Source organism: Carassius carassius, chromosome 37 (genome assembly GCF_963082965.1).
Source record: "Carassius carassius chromosome 37, fCarCar2.1, whole genome shotgun sequence".
In the NCBI taxonomy this organism is placed as follows: Eukaryota; Metazoa; Chordata; class Actinopteri; order Cypriniformes; family Cyprinidae; genus Carassius; species Carassius carassius.
The window spans coordinates 16,978,433-17,001,088 of NC_081791.1; the positions used below are offsets into that span (position 1 = coordinate 16,978,433).

The following is a 22,656-nucleotide window of genomic DNA, read 5'->3' on the forward strand; positions in this document are numbered from 1 at the left end:
TAAAAAAAATGTGATAAATGAGCCTGTATAATAAGATGTACATGTCTAGAGTTTGAATGAAAAGAGATATCTGTTTGTAACCTTGTTAGCTTTATGAAAGAACAGAACAAAGGCTTCAGTAATAAATTACCTTCGTTTAATTTCTCAACCATCCCAATTCGGTTCTTTTCTCTGTTTTTCGGTCATTATTCCTTGTGCTTTTTTCTTAGAAAAGGTTTTATAAGAATCCATTTGAATTCATGGATTGTTCATTAATATATTGTATTGACATTGAATTCCAGTTACAAACACAATCTAAATTCTGCTCATCACCCCAGAGCCTCTATCAACACAATTAAATCCTACTTCAAACCCTCCCCTGAAGCACCAAAGCAGTCACACACATTATCTGACACCACACGAGGATGTAAACTTCTATTAAAAGACCCTGCAGGAGCATGATATTGATAACACTTGACCATTCCACCTCCCAAAAGCCTCCTCTCTCGCCCTCTCCTTCTTCTGCATTTGCTATAATCCCCTCTGTCTGATTTCTCTCTTCTACCTCATCCCTCACTATCTCTCTCTTTCCTTTTCTTTGTCAGTGGAGTGTGAATAGGGCTAATTACAGAGAAAAGGCAGACGATTGTTATTCCAGCTCAGACACACACAAGAACACACAAGAATGTTCTTGTTAGCAAGTGGTTTCTGCCGCAATAGATCTTTTAAAGATTAAATCATAGATTTTCACATACAAAAGATTGCACAAAAATGACTGACACAATCATTAACACAAGATTCAAGTTACCTGTGGTAATACTTTTTTAAGTTCTACATATACATGGACTTATAAATCTGTGGCAGTTGTGACCATTCCAACCTTTTTTATAATATTGTCAGTATTGTGCAGTTCTGTTTGGTGAGGATATTAAAATGACTCACTTCAGCTTTGAGGATACATGTAGTCATTTGCTGTGTTTAGACGTTTTATACTCAAAATCCCCATGGAAACATTTGGCAATATGAAAAATCTTTAAAATCTCCACCTCACTGTCCCAAGTAATATCTGCGGCTTTGCTCAAAGGCATAAGTCACTTTCACCCTCCAGAGTCCTCACAAAAGAATCCTATTCATCTCTGTAGCCCCATTGAATCATTCTTAGTGGAAATGCACCAGGAAAATCTCTGTCTGTGGAGATGAAAGCGTGTTTTCTTTTGGCTCTTTCTTCTTCAGTCTATAGAGCTAATAGGCCTCTGAATCTTTGTCAAAGGCTGCTGCAAATATCTACAAACACTCAGTGGAAGGTGAAAAGTCATTGATCACCCCTCTGTCGATGTTTATTTTTAGATGCATTCATATGCGATGACCTTTTACCTTATTCTAAATGTAATTGGTCTGACTCTGTTAACATAAAGTCCAATCTCCATCATCATTGCAAAAAGGCAACATGATATGGACATAACATGTCGGCATGTACAACGATCCCCACGTTCAAATAGCTCAGCTGTGGCTATTACATACTTTAACGGTAAAGCAATGACCCCAGACGTCACCTCATATGCTTTTCAGTGAACACAAAGGACAGATGAAAAACCTTTTTTTTTTTGTTCCACTGTCATCATCAAAAGTTCAGTTATAAAAAACCTCATCCTCCGACAGGGAGATGCTGTCTGCATGTCGCAGGGACGCTTCCATCGGCGAGATCCTCTGCTCCTGCGGTGGACGTTGTGTGTCCAGCGGAGAATGAGAATGACTGGGGGAATGAGACTGAGGAGGATGAGAAGGTGCCAGAGAGCTGGTGTCATCAGTGTGCAGTCTGTACAGGTACTGAGGAACACCCAGACTCCCTCCATCCAACAGGAAGTGAGAAATATAAAGTCCCTCTGGGTCTGTCAAGACATCGTCATCATTGTGAGTGAAAGCAGAGATTAAAAAGACCTCAAGCACACACATCTCCTAGAAAGCCCATTAAATCCCAACTCAATATAGAGCTCAGATCTGCTCGATTCATGAGTCACCGTGTACCAGACACATTCAGACATTTCTGTTTTGCAGTCATTTATTCATGCGCCTGGCTGAAAGATTCATCAGTACCAGAGTAAAATGTTTTTTGCACCTGGCTAAACAGGTCAGTATTCTGTGCTTACCACACACGGTCTGTCATCATCTTGTAATGAAATAACAGCATTTTTATATGTGCTGGGACAGTGAGAGATGAACCAGGTGGTCAGAATGTACTGTGCTACTTTTATTGAACGGATGTGAATATAAATATAGTATAAATTGGATAATATATAATTATATATGGTTAAGGAAGTTGTGAGATCTTCAAAAAGACTATTTCCATTTACAGGTTTTGCTAGTGGACCCGAATAGCCAGTATATTTTCACACGGACCAGCTAACATAGCTAAAATACTTAGTTAGGGCCCTATGATTTCAGCTGTGCATTAAACGCAGACTGAATCACGAAATCCAATCATAAAAATGGAATTTACTGTATAATGCATAATGTCATGGAATTTGTAAATTTTTTGATGAATAAATTAAACTAGTGTCTGAATATTAAGCTGCAAAATACAATTTAAATATGAATCCTACATGTTCTGCATGTCTCTGTTACTACACTCACTCAAGTGTGCATGATGCTTGCAGTGTTTTCAGCTTCTGCCGCCTCAACATATGAACACATGGTCATGATCTCCAGAACTACTCTGAGAGTCACTTTATGAGCATTTTTCAGTTTCTTTTGAGAAAAACGATCTGCATATCATATAAACAGAGAATCGTAAAGGTCTTCATAACAATGCAAAATAGAAGTTTGGTTTAACTTGAAGAAACTGTGACAGAAATATATTACTTAATGTAATGATAGCTTCCAATAATAAAATTATTATTAAAACATTATTTTAAGGAACATTTACCAGAAAAATTAGTTACCAGAATTTATTTGCCAGAAAAATGTAAAAACACAATTTCTGAATTTCTGAAAAGAATAATAATAATTTTTTCATTAGTTTTACATATATATATATATATATATATATATAACTTCAATTATTTAGAGATGCTTTTGGTGATGTTTTTTTAATGAAACCACTCAAATGGAATCCAGAAAATTAACTCAACACATAATTGGTAAAAAAAAAAAAAAAAGGAAAATATATTTCACAGGGCCTTGAAATGTTATTTTTGTTAAACTTTTAAAAATACAAAATGTTTGATTAATATAATTTCTTGTAACCATTTCTACACTCTACACTCTAAAAAAATGAGGGTTCTTTAACTTTCATAGAACCTTTTCATTGCAATCTTTATAGGAGATAATAACAGTGGAATTATTACCTTGTACTGGAATTGTACTGCCTATAGCTTTATTTTCAACATCCTGGGATGACCATACATTCATCGCTGCCTCAGCCAGAGCAAACTGCTCTGCCACACCTGTGAGAGGAAGAAAGAGATCGCATATACATAGAGGTCCAGAAAGACACAACAGAATTGGCCATAAAAAATATGCACTTGAATTAACAATTTTTTTATCACTTATATCATATGAAGGAACTTAGAAATGAATATTCATGACAATTACCAAGACCAAAAGTGGTATTTCACACCTATCTATCTTCTCAATGAAAATGAAAATTTGCTCAAAAATTATTCACCCTCAAGCCACCTGAGATGTAGATTAATTGTTTCTTCATCATAACAGATTTTGAAAAATTTTGCATTACATAACTTAACCCCAACAATGGATCCTCTGCAGTGAATGGGTGCCATCAGAATGAGAGTCCAAACAGATTATAAAAGCATCACAATAATCCACAAGTAATCACCAGGACTTCAGTCAATCAGTTAATGTCTCGTGAAGTGAAAAGCTGCATGTTTGTTGCATATTTCTCTCCCAATTTAAGCAAGACAACTTTTTCATTTTAGAAAGTATTATTATGAATAGAGGACTTGTATTTTAGCTGGAAGCAACAGTTTAAAGTTAAAAACATTAAGGATTATTCTTTTTATTCCAAAATGCAGCCTTTCACTTCATAATATGTTACTTGTGGACTATTGTGATGCTTTTATCAACTGTTTGGACTCTCATTCTTACGGCACCCATTCAGTGCAGAGGGTGATTATATTTTCAGCTAATTTTTACTTTAAGGTAATTAAAAAACAGAAATCCTTCAGAATAAGATTTGAAATTCACACTTAAAAATAGTAGCAGTTTTTGCAATAACAAAGTCACAGAGTCAATGCCAGGGCAATGTTATGTGGTTGTTAAAGTGTTTTTAAAATGTTGTTGTGTGGTTGCTAGGTGGTTGTTTACTGCTACAAGTTAAAAAAAGACCACTCTAGTGACACTGTCATATTGTAAGTGATGATATCTGATCTGTTTGATCAGACAATGTAGTCAATATCCAGTATATCTACATTGGTTGCTATAGTACAATGAGTACTCAATGAGACATTCATGATGAGCTATTAGTGTGGAAAGAACGAATGGAAAAACCCTGCATTTGTTCATGTCCATCATGCTGAACTCATGAGGCACATTAAACAACATAGGTAAAGTATTACTGCAAGGTATTGCTGCAATAATACTTATTATGCAGGGCTGAAGAGATTAGTTTAAACCTGGGTATTTAAATGTTAACTATATAAATGCTGTCTCACCCGCAGCAAATCGCGCTTCTTTGATTTCATCAGTGAGGTGGGAATAGAGCTGCTCGTCCTCCTGCAGTGCTGCTCCCACACTTCCCAGTCCTCCACCATCTCTCGTCCAGCCACACCAGCCTCCTCCAGACGTCGCTTTCCCTCCCCAACTCTTCCACTCAATCAGGTGGGCGACTCGGCCCTGGGCCATCGCTGTGGGCTTAGTGATGTGGTCTTTAATAGTGGCCAGCAGTCCTGAGGAGATCGGAGGGATTAGCATGAGCGCAAATCAAATGAAATAAAAGAAATGAAAAGGAGGAAGAGGGTGAAGAGGTGATGCTAAAAAGGGACAAAAGTGAGAACGGATAAATCGTAGAGCTTATTCTCTCCAAATTCATCAAAAACCAAGCAGCCTTTTAGGATTAGTGTCTGAAAGCAGGGACCAGAAGACATTTTCAGTGGTTACACTTTAGGGCCCCATTGCATTTTTTTTCAAAGCATTAGAGGCACAAATACCATGTTTTGAAAAATATTAGCTATGTGAAAGGAACAGTAATGTTTTAACGTAAAAAAAAACTTAATTTTTCCTGTTAAAAGCATCATTGTGGCCTGCAACACCTCAGAGGTCTTCACATTTACAATTGTGTCCATCAATTAAAATCATAAAAGAATGTCATTTTAATTTTGTTTTAATATATTGCTAGGAGCTACAGGTACCACTTGTATGTGCTATTTTGATTGTGTCGGTAGCCATGGATTTATGAAACACCAAGCACTATGGTTTCAGCTAAATATTTTCTTTACTGTTCTACTGAAGAGAACAATGTCACCTACATCTTGGATGGCCTGTTGGTAATTCAGTTATAAGCATTTTTTGGGGGGAGTGAACTATAAGAACTACAAACAAACATTTGGTCTCAAATTGGATTTGCCTGATATAGGGTTAATTTTTGATCCTTTTTTGTAAGCATGTGTTTATTTATTTATTTGTTTAAGGTTTATATTTTAATATTTAAGGCAATATTTTAATATTTATTGTAAATTACAAAACTATAAATATGTTTTAAACTTTATTTAGACATGCCATAATTTTTGTTAAACAAAATATTGTACTTTTTGTGCCCAATGCACTAGGGGAAAAGTAAAAAAAAAAAGGAACATTTCTACATAGACAAACGTGATGCCTAATTGTCATTCAAGTCCTTTCAAACCTATTACTGGAAGTAGCAATAATTTGCATTCCCCATGACACGTGTTTTAGAAATTAATCCTCCTAATAGCGTTTTTTCCCCAAAGCAGTTAGTTTCTAGATTTTTTTTTTTTTTTTTTTTTGCAGTCAATCAGAGATTTGTGGTTCTTTTTGCCTCATTATACATATTCATCAGCTGGTGACTGCATTTATAATTAGACTGAAATGATCAAAAATGTTCTTTGAAAAAGCTTAAAAACCCATAACACATTATTAGTCTGTGTAATTAACTTTCTGAAAAGAGTGGGCCTGGAGAAATTGAGCAAAAAAAAAACATCAGGAAAGGAAACAGGTGGCTAAAGAGGAACTAGAGAAGGAGAGAAAGAGATTGTTCATAAATGAGAGATATGAAGGCAGAAGGAAATTACATTAGCAAGCTTCTGTAACGGTCGACTGCTCTTTTGATTCAGACGTATGATTCTGAGCGCTAGCAAAAACCTAGCAAAACAACACACAGTGTGACAGTGCCTAACATGCGCTCTTTGCTCCTCACCCAGCAGGGAAGATGTAGCCAATTCTCCAATGTCATACCCGCTGCTGCTCCTTTTATCTGATATGCTGCCATTGTAGGGCTGATGGTTACCCTAAAATAACATGACAAGACAGGAAACACAAGACGGCCTAACATACCAAAAGAAAACTTTCGGAAATCACATTTACAAGTGAATCACAGGTGCTAATTACACCTAACAAAACACTTTTACCAGATCTTACACATTCAGAGTGTGAAAGCACTCCCATGTATCATTGACATTTATACATCTTCATATACACTTCCACTTTTGATTTTTCTGACAAAACACACCTTAAAGATGGGCTGTCCTTCAGCGTCTGAGTGAAGCTCTTCCATGGGGTGTTGCTGGCCACTTTGCAGCTCTAGAGAGACAAAATATGTTGCTGTTAATTGCAAACAACTGTTTATATAATATATATTTTTTATATTTACAGTGTGTGTGTGTGTGTGTGTGTGTGTGTGTGTGTGTGTGTGTGTGTGTGTGTTCATGAAGCAGTTTGATCCGGAGTGGATGGACGGGACTCACTACTGTTGCTCTGTTTCCATAGCAACAAGAGATTGTCTTGACAACACCTCCCTGGGGATCCCCAATGTTCGAGAGCACATTTTTCGTCACTAGCCGCATCTCATTGAGGTTAGACCTCAAAGAGGACAGCTAATCTCAGACCTGTGGAGCTTCGGGCTCCCGCCAGCATGCTATTTGCCAACAGGTATCAACTGACAATGCGTGACTTTTACAGTGTCACACCTTGTGCGTGTCTCCCCCTCTACATCCCACCTCCCATTCATCAGTGTGAAACTCCATCAGTCTCATATATGCATTATACATCTGCTTTGACCCTGGCATTTCACTCAAAGCTCTGCATTAGCTACAGAGCCCTGGACCTTCTAACCCCCACAGAACTCAGACAGACAAAAACTACCCTCCGCTCCCTGGGATTTACAAATCATCCACTTCATCGTTGCCATTTCCTTGGCAGCTATTTTATAGTCACTATGCAAGTGTTGATGAACAGCCATTATTGCAAAATAAACCTGACAGAGTTTAATACAGCCATTTAACAAATCAATAAATACGTGGACATAAAATATTGATATGAGAATTGTTATAATTTTAATAGTCATTATGTTGGTGATAGAGCCATTATCGCAAAACAAACTGGACCAAGTTTAATACACGGTCGCACTTTATTTTAAGGTCCAATTCTCACTATTACCAAACCATTAACTATGCTTTTTTTTCCCTCAGTAAACTACTAATTTGCTGCTTATTAATAGTAATTACGGTAGTTGTTGAAGTGTATTGGGTAAGATTATGGATGTAGAATATGGTCATGCAGAATATGTGTTTTATAATTACTAATAAACAGCCAATATTTAAATAATAGGCATGCTATTAAGCAACTAGTTAATCGTGAGAATTGGTCCCTAAACTAAATTGGTAGCTAATACACTTATAACATGTATAGGCCTAGTCACCAAATAAACAATTGCGTTGACATGAAATGTGGATATGATAATTATTTTATTGCCATTTAATACACATCTACATCTTTATTTAAAAATCTATTCACAATATAAGTAAATTAGTGGACATGAAATATTAATTTGAGAATCATTTCATGAATATTTTAGTCATATTAATGTATAATATAGGTGCATCCCAGTTGGTGTATTTATGCACTATTCTGTGCTATTTTTTTGTATAAATAGTGCGAGTAGTGTGTTCACACTGAAAATTTTCAAATAGAAAAAGTGCACTTTAAATACCAGGATGATACACTAAAGTGAAACTTAAAGGGGTCATATGATGTATAAGTCATTATAAGTCAGTAATTATGTCCCCACTGGATGCAATTATTGCTTAGTCTGTAATGGTTTTATTGGTTTTGTCTCGTCGTGCCAGGAGATGGCATCACAGTATGGCTAGGGGGTTAACATTTCTGTCACAAGCTTGAGGTATTCAGCCAATCACAATCCACTGGATAGCTGGCCAATCAGAGCAGACCTCGCTTTTCAGAAAAATTTGCTTTGTAAAAATCAACGCGTTTCAGAAAGGCAGGGCTTAGAGGAGAAATAATCATTTACATTATGTGGAAAATAATGTTTTTTTAAACCTTAAACTACATAAATACATTGCATTACTCAAAATACACAAAATAATGTTGTCACGGTTCATGAATTCACTGTTTTCTTTGTGTCTCGTGTATTTGTTGTTCTGTGTGTGTGTGGGTGTGTGTGAGTGGGCGTGACCACTCGTTCCTGCTGATCAGCATGCCAGCTGATCTCATTCTCCGCATCAGCTGCTGCCAATTCACTCACCTATAAAGACTCATCGCACTCTCCTCTCTTTGTCAGATCGTTGTTTGGTGTCCTCAGTGTGTGTCATCACGTGCCGTCTCCAGTCCTGTTCCTGATTCGAGTTTCCTGTTCGGTGTCTTTCATGGTGTTCGTCTCATCTCGTCTGGATGTTCACTGTCACTGGATTCACCGTCACCTGTCTTCACCAGCACGCTGACCATCTAGTCCCTGCGCCCCCAGCCCACCCGAGTTCCTGTACTTCTTTGTGTCTTTTGACCCTCAATAAAGAGTTACTTGCATCATTGCTTCCGCTTCATGTATTATGACAGAACGATCTGACCAAGCGATGGAAGCAGCAAGCGGATCCTCTTCTCCTCTGGAAGAATTCATCAAGTCCAGTATTTCACGGATGGATGCCCAGGAGAGGAACATGACTGAGTCGGGTCGGGCTATTCAAGCTCTTGTGGCGCAGGTGTCCGAGCTCACCCAGCAATTGCAACATCTACGAGCTCCCACTGCGCCACCCACACCGGCCGCTCCCCCCGTACCACCTCAGAGCGTCTCCCAGTCAGAGCCCCGCCTACCTGTTCCCGAGTTATACAACGGTGAACCAAACTATTGCAGAGCATTCCTAACACGCTGTTCAATGCATTTTTCTCGCCCAGGACCTTTGCCACTGAACAGAGCAAGGTGGCATTTGTGCTCATGCTACTGACTGGGAGGGCAGCGCTATGGGGGACGGTGGTGTGGGAGAACCAAGATCCATGCTGTGCCTCGTTCCGGAGGAGAAGGAAAGGCGGAGATCCCAGGGCCTTTGCCTTTACTGTGGAACTGCAGGACATTTTGCTTATAACTGCCCGGTAAAAGGGCAAGCCTGGCAGTAAATCTGAGGCTACTGTCGGGTGGGATCTCTGCTGAGAAGACCTCATCAACATCTACGCTCCTCCCGGTAAGACTAAGATGGTCAGCCAACACTCATGACTGTCGAGCACTTTTGGACTCCGGGGCAGAAGGTAACTTCATGGACTACACGTTTGCACATAAGATTCAGGTTCCCCTGTTACCTCTCACCCACACCATTGCAGTTCACGCTCTTAACGGCCAAGCTCTTCCTACCATTTCATTCACCACTGGACCCATTACACTCATCGTATCTGGCAACCACACGGAAACTACTTCCTTCTACATTCTGGACTCCCCCCTCGCACCCATTGTTTTAGGACACCCTAAAACAAAGGACAACCCTCATTAAACACCAAGATTGACTGGCAGCAGAGATCAGTGTTGGAGTGGAGTAGTAAATGTCATGAGTCCTGTCTTATGTCTGCCTGTTCGTCTGTTTCTGTTTCTGCATTTCAGGAGGAAGCAGTGGATTTGTCAAACGTGCCCACGGAGTATCAGGACCTGAATGAAGTGTTCAGTAAGTCTCGAGCTGCTTCTCTCCCTCCGCATCGTCCCTATGACTGTGCTGTAGAGTTACTGCCAGGTACGTCTCCACCTAAGGGCAAGTTACATTCACTTTCTGTTCCAGAAAGAAAGGCTATGGAGAAATATATTTCTGATTCTCTAGCAGCGGGGTTCATCCGTCCTTCCTCTTCTCCAGCGGGGGCGGGGTTCTTTTTTGTGGGGAAGAAGGACGGATCCCTGCGACCTTGTATTGAACAGCATCATGATAAAGAATACTTATCCTTTACCGCTGATGTCTTCAGCCTTCGAGAGGTTGCAGGGAGCGTCGATCTTCACTAAATTGGACTTACATAATGCTTATCATTTGGTCCGCATCAGGAAGGGGGATGAATGGAAGACTGCTTTTAACACCCCCAGTGGGCACTTTGAATACTTGGTCATGCCCTACGGCTTGTCCAACTCCCCAGCAGTCTTCCAGGCACTCGTCAACAACGTGCTGTGAGATATGGTCGATCAGTTCATATATGTCTACTTGGGTGATATATAAATTTTTTCTTCTTCTCTCCAGGAGCACGTGCAGCACGTTCGACGTGTGCTTCAGAGGCTGCTAGAGAATGGGCTTTTTGTCAAGGCGGAGAAATGCGCTTTTCATGCACAGTCTGTTCCTTTCTTAGGGTACATTGTGTCATCTGAGGGAATGCGTTTGGATCTTGAGAAGGTTAAGGCTGTGGTGGATTGGCCAAGTCCAGATTCCCGTAAGGCCCTACAGAGGTTTCTGGGGTTCGCCAATTTCTACTGGCGGTTCATTCGCAATTTCAGCCAACTAGCCTCACCTCTGACCGCCTTGACCTCCCCCAGAACTACGTTCAGGTGGTCAGACGCAGCTGAGGCTGCGTTTGCCAAACTGAAAGGCCACTTAGTTTCAGCCCCCATCTTAGTTACCCCGATCCATCACGTCAGTTCGTGGTGGAGGTCGATGCGTCAGAGGTGGGGGTAGGTGCAGTGCTATCCCAACATTCTTCTGCAGACGACAGAATGCATCCATGCGCGTTTTTGTCTCACCGTTTGTCCCCTGCCGAACATAATTATGATATTGGTAACAGAGAGTTGTTGGCAGTCAGGTTAGCATTGGAAGAATGGCATCACTGGTTAGAAGGGTCGGGGGTACCTTTTATCGTTTGGACCGATCATAAGAATCTGGAATACATTAGAACCGCTAAAAGATTGAACTCCAGGCAGGCTCGGTGGGCACTTTTTTTCAGATGTTTTGACTTTACTCTCTCGTACCGCCCGGGCTCCAAGAACATCAAGCCCGATTCTTTATCATGCATTTTTGACCGTTCCGATCGTCCGTCTATTCCCGAGTGCATTTTTCCGGAGACCCTAATTATCTCCACACTCTCATGGGAGGTCGAATCGAAGGTTAAGACGGTCTTACAAGGGGTAATGCCTCCGGTCGGCTGTCCACCGAACAGTTTATTTGTGCCAGAGGGATTACGGTCCAACGTTGTTCAGTGGGGGCATTGTTCCAATGTGGCTTGCCATCCAGGAGTCAGTTGCACTATATCTTTAGTCAAGCAACGATTTTGGTGGCCACGTATGGCTCGCGACGTTCACAGTTTTGTTTTGGCTTGCTCAGTTTGTGCCACTGGTAAGACTTCCAATCGACCCCCAGATGGGCTCCTTCAACCGCTGCCGATCCCTTCGAGATTGCACTAGATTTTGTCATCGCCCTCCCACCCTCTCAGGGTAACACGGTAGTTTTGATCGTGGTGGACCGGTTCTCGAAGGCGGTCTATTTCATTCCCTTGCCCAATTTACCCTCAGCCAAGGAGACAGCGTTAACAGTCGTTAACCATGTCTTTCAGTTACATGGCCTCCCGACGGACATGGTTTCCGACAGAGCACCCCAATTTGTGTCCAGATTTTGGCAAGAGTTTTGTAGATTACTGGGTGCGACTGTTAATCCGTCCTCAGGGTTTCATCCCCAGAGCAATGGCCAAACTGAGAGAGCCAACCAGGATTTGGAGAGAACGTTGCGATATCTGGTCTCCAAGAATCCTTCCTCATGGAGCCAACAACTGTCAATGGTGGAGTACGCCCACAATTCGTTACCAGTATCATCTACGGGGCTATCTCCATTTGAGTGTAGTCTAGGTTACAAGCCCCCAATTTTTCATAGTCTGGAATCTGAAGTCGCGGTTCCCTCCGCTCACGCCTTCGTCCAAAGGTGTCATCGCACATGGACTAGAGCCCGCGAGACTCTACTCCAAGCAGGAGCGCGCACCAAGGCCAAAGCCGATCGCCACCGGTCTAGGCCTCCCGTCGTTGGTCTAAAAGTGTGGCTTTCTACCAAGAACCTTCCTCTCCGTTCCTTCTCTAATAAACTTGCTCCCAAATTTATCGTCCCGTTCACTGTCACCAAGATCATTAGCCCGGTGGCAGTCCACCTCAAACTCCCTCCAGTGTACAGGAGGATTCATTCCTCCTTCCATGTTTCCAGAATAAAACCCGTGTTTCATTCTCGTATTAATCCGCTTGACCCGGTCCCCCCTCAGTGTGTGTCATCGCGTGCCGTCTCCAGTCCTGTTCCTGATTCAAGTTTCCTGTTCGGTGTCTTTGTGGTGTTCGTCTCATCTCGTCTGGATGTTCACTGTCACTGGATTCACCGTCCCCTGTCTTCACCAGCACGCTGACCATCTAGTCCCTGCACCACCAGCCCACCCGAGTTCCTGTACTTCTTTGTGTCTTTTGACCCTCAATAAAGAGTTACTTGCATCATTGCTTCCGCTTCGTGTATTATGACAAATGTTCTTTTTAGCAACGTCATATTACCCCTTTGAAAAAATGTAGAATGCTGGACTTTTCATGCACTCAAGTGTTGCAGCTTTAAATCAGAGGGAGAGGTGCTATCTGATGAATGACAAAATAACCTTACATAATTCTTACACTACACGGCTGATTACAAAGTGCACAAGTACATAGTGTATAAGGGCATACTGTACAGTGTGTTATTTGGGATGCAGCTATTGATAGCAGTTTTAAACACACATAGACACACACACACACACACACAAATGTTAAATACTTAATACACAGCTACTCAGAAAATTATTTTAAAAACGTGGAATGAAATACTGATTGAGAATGATTTTATAATCATACCTGCATAGTATATGTGTGTGTAATTATCTATCTATCTATCTATCTATCTATCTATCTATCTATCTATCTATCTATCTATCTATCTATCTATCTATCTATCTATCTATCTATCTATCTATCTATATATTTACACGTGTGTGTGTGTGTGTGTGTGTGTGTTTGTGTGTGTGTGTGTGTGTGTGTGTGTGTATACACACATATATTTAAATTACTTTAAATCCGATCCCACTGATATACAGCGTTTCCATGGACAACGGCGAATATTAGGAAATATCAGACCACTGGAAGACATGATTGACCAATCAGAATCAAGTATCAAAAAGCTGTGTAATATTTAATCCCAGTGCAGTATGTAAGCATCAGTATAAAAAAATAAAAAAAATTTACAAATTGCAAACAATATAACAAATTTATTGATATAGACTGCACTTATTTCAGTCACTCACAACTCCACTCCTGATCTCTTCCATTTTGCATTATATTTGACTAAGCTGTGATTTTTATCACATTCATGCATTATGTAAATGCTTGAGATAAGCAGACAGGTGGATAAACAGATAAGATTGAAGACCGGATGGACCAACAGGTGGGTTGATGGATGCAGGACGGACAGAGACAGACAAACTCAGATACAATCAGAAATAGACTGACCTTGGTGACCTTTGCAGAGGCAGGAGCCCATGTTCCACAGCTTAGCAGTTATCTGTTCACCATGCTGACTGAGAGTGGGGCGACGGGGAAAAATTAACAACAGGGAGAGAGAGATGAGTGTGTGTTTGGTAAAATGGGATCTACAACAAGCAGAGAGAGCTAACTGGATGATAGAGGTGGAGAAAAGAGAGAAGGAAAAAGATTGATCCAGGATGAGGGGAAAAGGGACCTGGTGTCCATCTGGTACAGTGAAGCTCTGTTTCTCAAGTGGGGATGGAAGTGAGGAGAGGGAAAGAGAGAGAAGTGGGGGAAACACTCCCTCCCATCCTCTCCTCTCCTCACCTCTCCTCCCCCTTCTGCTCTCATTTTCTCTCTCAGACCCAACTTTCACACCATCTACATACTGAAATGACTACCTTTTATTGGGGTTACATTAGAAACTAAAACCTAAACAAGCTAATTTAGGCATCAAAATATTATAATGTACAATATAAAAATGAATAATAATTTTGTGATTGGCTGAAGATTACACTTACCACTGTTGATAAATGATTAGTGTTTTTAAAAATCTATTTTAAGTAAGTATAAAAATAGGGGAAATTAGCATAATTCAATGTCTAATACCCAACATGGAACTGATATACAATTTAGACAGCCAACATTGACAAACATTTTACAAACAACCAACATTTTAATTAATTACAAATTCTCATTTGAACGTTTTGCATTAAAAAAAAACCTGTAGGTTTTTATGGCATGTGAATCATTGGTGCTACTGACAAACTTGTATTGATGAAACTAGACAATAAACGAGTATAAATAAATTATCTACATGTAGTAGACTGTAAGTCAATAGATTGATTTAATAATGAATACAATGTAAAACAAAGGTGTGTTTATGATAAGATCTGTTCAGGTGAGGTTCTGCAAAGAAGCTGAAATTTCCAGAAAAGCAGAAAAGAATAATTGGTTTCCATAACTACTGTACGTAATGATTGTAGCTTTCTACTGCCCTCCAGTGTCACAAAGATAGAGCTGCATGCAGAAGCATTCATTAATTCCTCTATAAGCAATTTACAGCAATGTATTAAAAATATTTATGTCATGTGATTTTGGGGGGTCAATGATTCACACTGTAGATCTTGAGCATATGATCTCAGCATAGACTTTAAAATTTTTATGGTGCTGCTTTCATGACTAAATAATAATGTTTTTCTATTTTACTCTGACATGTACTCAGTACTCTTAATTCATGCAAGACAGACATCACAGTCAATAAATACAGAACTGCAATGTGTCTTTATGTGTGTGGATCATTTAGACAGCAAAAATTGGCAAACAACCTACATTTGAATTAATTACCGATTCTCGTTTGAACAAGTAGTTAATCTGGGTAAACACAAAAACATTTCGGTTTGTACTGCATGTGAATCATCTAAAAAAACTAGAAAAAAAACGATACTAAATTATCTACATAGTTCAAATTTATTTTAGATCCTTTGCAGGTTTTTACTGATATCATAAAGTTTTTGTAAATGTAGTCTTTTTGAAAGCTTAATTTGTTGAACTAAACAAAGAGTGTGTGTTGCTCATTTCTGTGCACTGGTTCAGTTAAAATCTTAAAAGGAAAATGTTTTTTTATATATATTTTTGCACTCTCACTTAATTTTTTCCATGTCTCAGAGCATGCAGTGACACATGTCTAAACTTGTGGCTTCAGAAAGAAATTCTTTTCACTCTCTTTGTCTCATGTCACCTGTAAATCTAAGCAAACATTGTTCAAATTGTTTTTTACTGACATCACCCCAAGTCATATTCACTGCATATGGGAAAGCCTGCTTCCTTTTTAACAGCCCTGCATGTATTAGAGAGCCTCAAATAAGGTAAACAATTATAATAAACATTGCAACTATAACTTAATTTGCTCACCTTACTCCAGTATAAGTCTTTTGCTGATGTAGGCTTCTTTGGTAGGTCTTGCTCAATGCCAGAGGAAGAACATATTTTATCTTGAGGAAAGTCTGACACCTTGTGGTAATCAAATGCACGTGCACTGTGCACATAAGTTTTCATGAGGGTTTTTCCACATAAATAGTACTTAATTTAAGAGAATTTTGGTTCATACATTTCTATGTGAAGATACTAAAGATTTACACTAATTGCACCATGTCAAAAAGGTTTTTTTTCTGTCGCTCTCTGAGGTTGCACATGTGTCTGCGACATCTGCGGGCACATAAATTTCCATTGTGCATTTAACTATCCATTTACTATTCCCACAGATTTCCCTGCTCTTTCACACCAGCTCTATATATTTCATCACATCATCACAGCATGGAAAAACTATGAAACATATTATTACCATATAACTTAGAAATTTAAAGGTGGATTTCACTCCTTTTTCAGTCTCAGTACACAAAAATTATAATGAAAGATTTTTTTTTAAACACACACACACACACACACATATATATATATATGCATATATAAAACCCTGAAACAAAACAACCTCAAAAATCAAAGCCTCAAATAGTCACTAAACAGGTTCATTGGGGGAACATTGTTTGTGAGGATTGCATGTTTTTGTATGTTTTGTTTGGCGCTTGGAGATTTGCTAATATAATCTTGCTGATGACACACTGAGACGTGAATGATGAATTATAATTAGAGAACAGGGCACAGCAAATGTATGTGTGCGGCTGTGTGTAGCCTAACTGAACATCTGAACATCTGACTGAGCACTTAATCCACGCTTGTGCGCTTCATCAGTTTAATTGCAGATCCTGGGCTCCACAGGGTCTTCTCAACAACTTCCACTCACCTCCATTCCCCTGGAGAGGCTGGACTGAACGCTTTACTCAGTGGCCTGGGACGGAAGGTTAACTCCTTTAAGAAGAGATGCAATCAGGGGATGTTTTCAAAATGTCTAAATATTTGCTGCAGTCTAGCTTTGATTAAAAAAGAGTATATTTTAAAAAGACCACATTAAACAAAATAATAGTAATTTGACTGTAATTTAGATTTATTTTTTTTTTTTTTTAGTTATTAAAGTGATAGTTCGCCCAAAAATGAGAATATCCTGTCATTATTTACTCACCCTAATGTTGTTCCAAACCTGTATGACTTTCTGACCAAATATTGACCAAACCATTTTGGTTCCCATTGATTTATATTGTATATTGTAAAAAATCTCAAATTACTAGTCATACAGAAAGTAAGTCATACAGGCTTGGAACAAAAAGAGGGTGAATAAATTATGACAATTTTTTATCCTTTTAATCTGTTAACAAAATAATAAACCCAAAGCAAGCCCTGGAAACTACAGAGAACAGGTGACATGAGCAAAAAATTGATCTTATATTAGGATTATAATGATTAAGCCACCAAAAAGTCTTCCTGAGTTTTGAGTCATCTGAGGACAACAATTGTGTACAAAATAAAAGGCCTATAATGACAACTAAAGAAGCTGTTAGACAAGACCAGTTTTTCTTTTCATGAGCATGTTAAAACATGAACAATTTATGTCACAAAAATTCATCAACAGCCTTGCATTGTGACAGCAGGGGATTTCCAATGCTGAGAAAAAACACATTCTTACTGTAATAAATCTCCACAAACCCATAAATTCAATGTCATTTGTTCAAAGTATTGTATTTTCCATACGCCAGAAGTCATTATTGATCAAGATCTCACACATTTACAGCTTGAATCCATTGGCACTCAAAAGAAACCCGATCTGCTCTTCCTGTCCAGTGTTTTGGCGCTGTAAAGACCCATCCCTGTGCTCCACAGCAGCAGCTCAGCAGGTTCACTACTGTTGACTCCCTCCCACTGTCTGCTGTTCTCACACTTCAGACAAAGATAATCTCACCCGCCTCACCTGCTGCTGCCAGCAAATCCTCCGAGACCCCCCACTTGTTGCTGTCGAAGAGAAAACCCTCCACATTTTTTATCTGCTCCAAAGGAAATTCTGAAAGCTGGATTCACAGATATGATCTGCTTGTGGCATTTCTTGTCATTTCTACTGATGCTGAACACTTTAGAGGTTTGCTCCAGTGCATGCAAATGCCTGTCAGGAAGAGAAGAAGCAGAGGAAGGATCTAGTTTCCAGTTCATTCCTGTTTCTTGGCTAATACCGCTAACCTAAACTGTTTTTACTGCAGTAAATCTTCTTATGAAACATAAGAAAACTTGAACTTGACAAATCTCGTTTGCAAGGGTTTGAATGCTTCAGGACAAATGTGTTGATGCACCACAAAAATTTAGCTCATGAGGCCCATATATGCAAGAATCGTGATCATAATGTCAGCACAAGAAACCCAGTGTATTTTCGTTGAACAAAAGTGTAATTGTGTCGACCAATGCCATTTCACAATAAAAACAGAAATATGATGTGAAGATAGTGATATCACATGTGTCTCATGACAAGAAGTTGAGGTTTTGTATCATCCTGAAGGGGTTTGCTTTACAACGACAGACAAACTGCACAATTATAGAATTCTGAATATTCATTTTTGTTTTACTTAGATACATGTTTGAGAACTAAAGTCAAACTAGTTGAGTTTAGATTTTATGTCAGTGGAAACGTTTAAATATATGCAGTTTAGTAGTTATTTTTAAGCAGCATTAGCAACGTGCAAAAGTGCTGTGTTGATACTGAACAGTTTAACAAACATTTATTTAATAGTGAGGAAGTTACATAGACACAGTGTTGCCAGTTACTCTGTATTTTTTTCCACCAGGGTAAAAAAAAAAGTTTCAAACGAATCCAAAACAGATTCAGTTGTTGCCTTTTCACGCAAAACACACAGTGGCGGTGTGTGGTTCTTGACTGAATCAACGTTTGGAAAGAATCGGTTCAGTAGGTGATTCAATTTGCTGACATTCCACTGAGTGAATAAATGTTTTGAACGAAGCGGTTAAAAATGATTCAAAGATTCACTCATACTCACTTGTTTCATTCCTGAATAAATCTGTGTTTTTGAAAGAATCAGTTTACTGCCGCCTACTGCTGTAAGGATGTAACCAGCTGAAAAAGACAAACCCTGCGTCCTTATGTGCATACTATCTGCCCTTAATAGTATTGAAAATTACTAACATAACATAAAATGTAGGATGGATAGTATACACATTAGGAAGCAGGCAAACTAAGACATTTTGGGACCTAAAATGAATCGGTCTGTTTGACCAATCAGAATCAAGTATTACAGAGTGCCACGTAATAATGTCTCTCTATAATAAGTAGATGAACACTTTGAGTAACACAGCCTGATAAAATAAATATTTAAACATTTATAGTGTGAAGCATAAACCAATAAATGCTGCTGAAAACATTCTGTTTGTCAACAGAATTATGTTAGATCTCTTGCTAAAATCACTTTATATGACTAAGGGGTGACAAATAAAAACAATTCAGTTTACAACGCAGAATTATGGCGCTTTTTTTCAGTTGTCTTTGTTTGAAGTCCCCTCTTGCAGCAGGCCAGCAGCATACATCTGCAACACCGTATTCAAGGCTCAGCTAAAAGGAAATTGCTTTAATCCAGAATTGGGTTGAAGCAATTTCCCGGGCCCCTTCCTTAAGCAGTGCCAGATACAGAGACCACCTCAGCAGAGGCTCATGCAGGGGATGAATAGCAGACCTCAGTGTCCTCGGGGCATGTTAACTCTCCTTCCATATGCAGCCTAATTGGTTTAATTACTGTAATTATCTGCTGGGGTTCACATTGTGCAGGCAGGAACGATTAATGGCTTCAAGAACACATGCAGACAGGAGCTGAAGAGAAGGGAACTGCTGAAGAATGCCAGCAGAAAGAGGGTCGATAAAGTTTGAAAGGACTGTCATGGCCACTCAGGGACAAGGCAAAACAGATCTAATTGAAAGAATACTACAGAGAACCGAAAAATTGAGCTTGTGTTGTTGAGCGAGTAATTATGCGACCTATAAATGTACAACAACACAGAGAAACTTCACAGGAAGCAATCATGCTAGTTTTGTGCCGTTTGCAGCTGTCTTCTTTAAAGCATAACAGGGGAAACAAAAGGAAAAAGTTCATATTTCATTGTCAAGCTGTCTAGGTCTGAAAGAAGCGTATTTAAGGCATACTGATAGATGAGTTACAGTCTAGTAAGCATAATTAACCAAACTACACTTCCCTGCACATTGTAAAAACGCAGATAAGCTGTGTTAAAGATAAACATATCAAGGACACTTTAATCACAAAGCAACATTTGTTTAGGCACTGTAACTAATTTATACATGTCACAACTGCTAAACAGTTAAATCTATTTCCATAGAGTTTTCATCAAAAACCCTAACATTTTTAGGGTAGAAGAAAAGTTTTGCCAAATACATGCACTGGGCGTTGTCCTCGAAAATAATAAACATTCAAAGGTGTTTTTAATTGAGCTGAGAACAAACATTGTGGCCTTTGTATATAACTAGGTTTGAAAAAAACTCAAATTCTTCCCAGTTTTTTTTTTTTTTACACGTTACATGTTATACTGTGTGCTGGAAAAAATTCACATAAAAGCAAGTTGTTGTCACAATGTAATGAATGTATGACGTACATAACTTAAACCAGTGGTTCTCAATTGGTGGGTCACAACCCAAAAATGGGCCACTTGTCTTTTCTATAGGGTCGTATTTTGTATGGGAAAAAACTACTCAGATAATAAAACAACATTATTGTTAATAATTAAAACAGCAACATAAAGAGCCTTCTCAACCAGTATTTTTTTAACTGTTCTACTAGGAAAATTAATAAAATAGATGGTCGAATGTAAAGTTTTCATAAATGTGGTTTTGTGCTGACTACAATCTGTTTTGTGCGGTAAATTATTGGCTGAGCACTGCAGAAAACATGAAACCATCTAAATTAAAGAGTCATTTAAAAACCAAGAACGGTTATTTTTCCAGTTCAGCTAATGAAATGGTAATCATTTTGTACATTGTTGGGTTTATGCTGTCCAGTGTTAATACATTGTAATGTTTGATTTGAGAACACTTTGTTCACTTTTTAGTTTTAGTTCCCCACCAATGCAAAATCTTTGCCCTTAAACGACTTCAAGGACCATTTAGTTGAGCATAAGTTAAAGAGAAAAAGAGATGGTGAGTTTGTGGTAGCAAAGCCTAAAAACTTGGAGAATTCATGAAGACAAACAGAATGACTTGAAAAGGAGAAAGAGAATAAGGATAAGTGAGAAGCGAGTGAGAAACAGAGAGAGAAATTGAGGGACAAAGACCAATATAGCCCCAAATTGGAGGATGTGTTTTTTGGTCAGAAACCCATCCCTAAAATTAGCCAGGGATGTAAATTCCACAGCGCTTCTGGATTTGTGTGTTCAGATGAAAAAGAGGGCGATGGAAAAGACAAGAAATAAGTATAAAAGGGAAAACTCATACTTGAAGTGTATAATGATGATTTTTACAATGGGAGTTCTTTAAAGAGTGGGGACATTTTCAAAGAAACTGTAAAGAAAGCGGAAACCTAAAAATTTAAGCCACAGGCTTCACACAAGACATTTCAGCATTACGGTTAAACCATAGAGCATAAAGCACCAGTCCTGCCCTCACCTATACTATTGTAGCCTGTAATTTTAGCTTAATGCACATATAGTGGAAAATTTACCTTCCATAATCCACATTCTGAGACATTTCTGCTCATAGTTAGGAATGGTCCTGTTTACATGCTTTTGTAAATGTATACTTTAATTGGCATATTAGAGCTTTAAAAATGTCTTCCCCTCACTTTCACATCAACCTGACTGATTTTCACTTCATTTTCACGGGTTTTCCTTTGTATTTTCTTTACAGACAATAATTGCTATTCACAACATTTACTTTTACAATTTGACATAGACCTATTTCCAAGTGAAGTAGGATATTCGTTGATAGAAAAAAACAAGTTGGGAGAGACTTGTTTTGCTCATTAGCATTGAGGTCAGCGTGACTGTGTTGTAAATGTGAACTCGCAAAACTTTGCACTGCAGTCTGTAGTAAATTCAATAGACAAAAACGTGCACGGCAAAATAATGACAAGCAGTCTTTATAATTAAGTTATTGTCGCAGACAGTTCATTAACAAACAAATGACTCGTCTGAGTCATATGGATTCTTTTTTAGTGAATGAAAAACACACTGCGTGAGTAGTGCAGCCTGTTCCCAAACTAATTCCCCTTATAAACCGGTTGTTTAAATGAATGGTTCAAAAGACGAGTTCACTGAACTGAATCCCTCGGCGCGGTTAATGAATTAACTTCTGACTTGCTAAACTGCAAGTGATTACTCAATATGTTTGTATGTAAATCTAAGTTTTGTGTATGCTTCAATAGCCTTGGCCACTGTGGGGGGAAGGAAACAGTGCTTTACACAGTGGCGGAGCCAGGATGTTTTCATAGGGGTGGCCAAAAATCTTCAATGTAAAAATATGTTTGATTATAATGTACTGGACTGTTTAAGTGCCTAAAACACAAATGAGTACAATTAATTTCTACTTAACTGTAATTGAGATACTTGAATATTAGATCAAAGTTATACTGAGTGAAAATGACAATTTTTTTATTATTCCTCACCTCCAGGTATTTTAATAAAGGGGCTCACTATAGCTTTATTGCTCATTCAGCTTCTCAAAACTCCCAAATGCTTGCTCTCCAACATTGCATACTCATGGATGAGACATGCAGATAGTGATAAAAATTAGAAAAAGACCGGAAGTTACCAGTAGACATAAATGCCAGTATATA

General features: G+C 38.8%; 1 protein-coding gene across 1 annotated transcript; it reads right to left on the minus strand.

The window, feature by feature from the left end:
- Window positions 1-114: 114 nt before the first annotated feature.
- LOC132117723 (protein FAM131C-like) lies at window positions 115-14,163 on the minus strand. Its single transcript, XM_059527038.1, has 7 exons — window positions 13,916-14,163; window positions 6,683-6,753; window positions 6,371-6,461; window positions 4,650-4,883; window positions 3,324-3,422; window positions 922-1,868; window positions 115-891 (listed from the first exon to the last, which is right to left on the minus strand). Exons 1-6 carry the CDS (start codon window positions 13,944-13,946, stop codon window positions 1,609-1,611), a joined length of 786 nt encoding a protein of 261 aa, XP_059383021.1. The 5' UTR covers window positions 13,947-14,163; the 3' UTR covers window positions 115-891; window positions 922-1,608.
- Window positions 14,164-22,656: the final 8,493 nt, after the last annotated feature.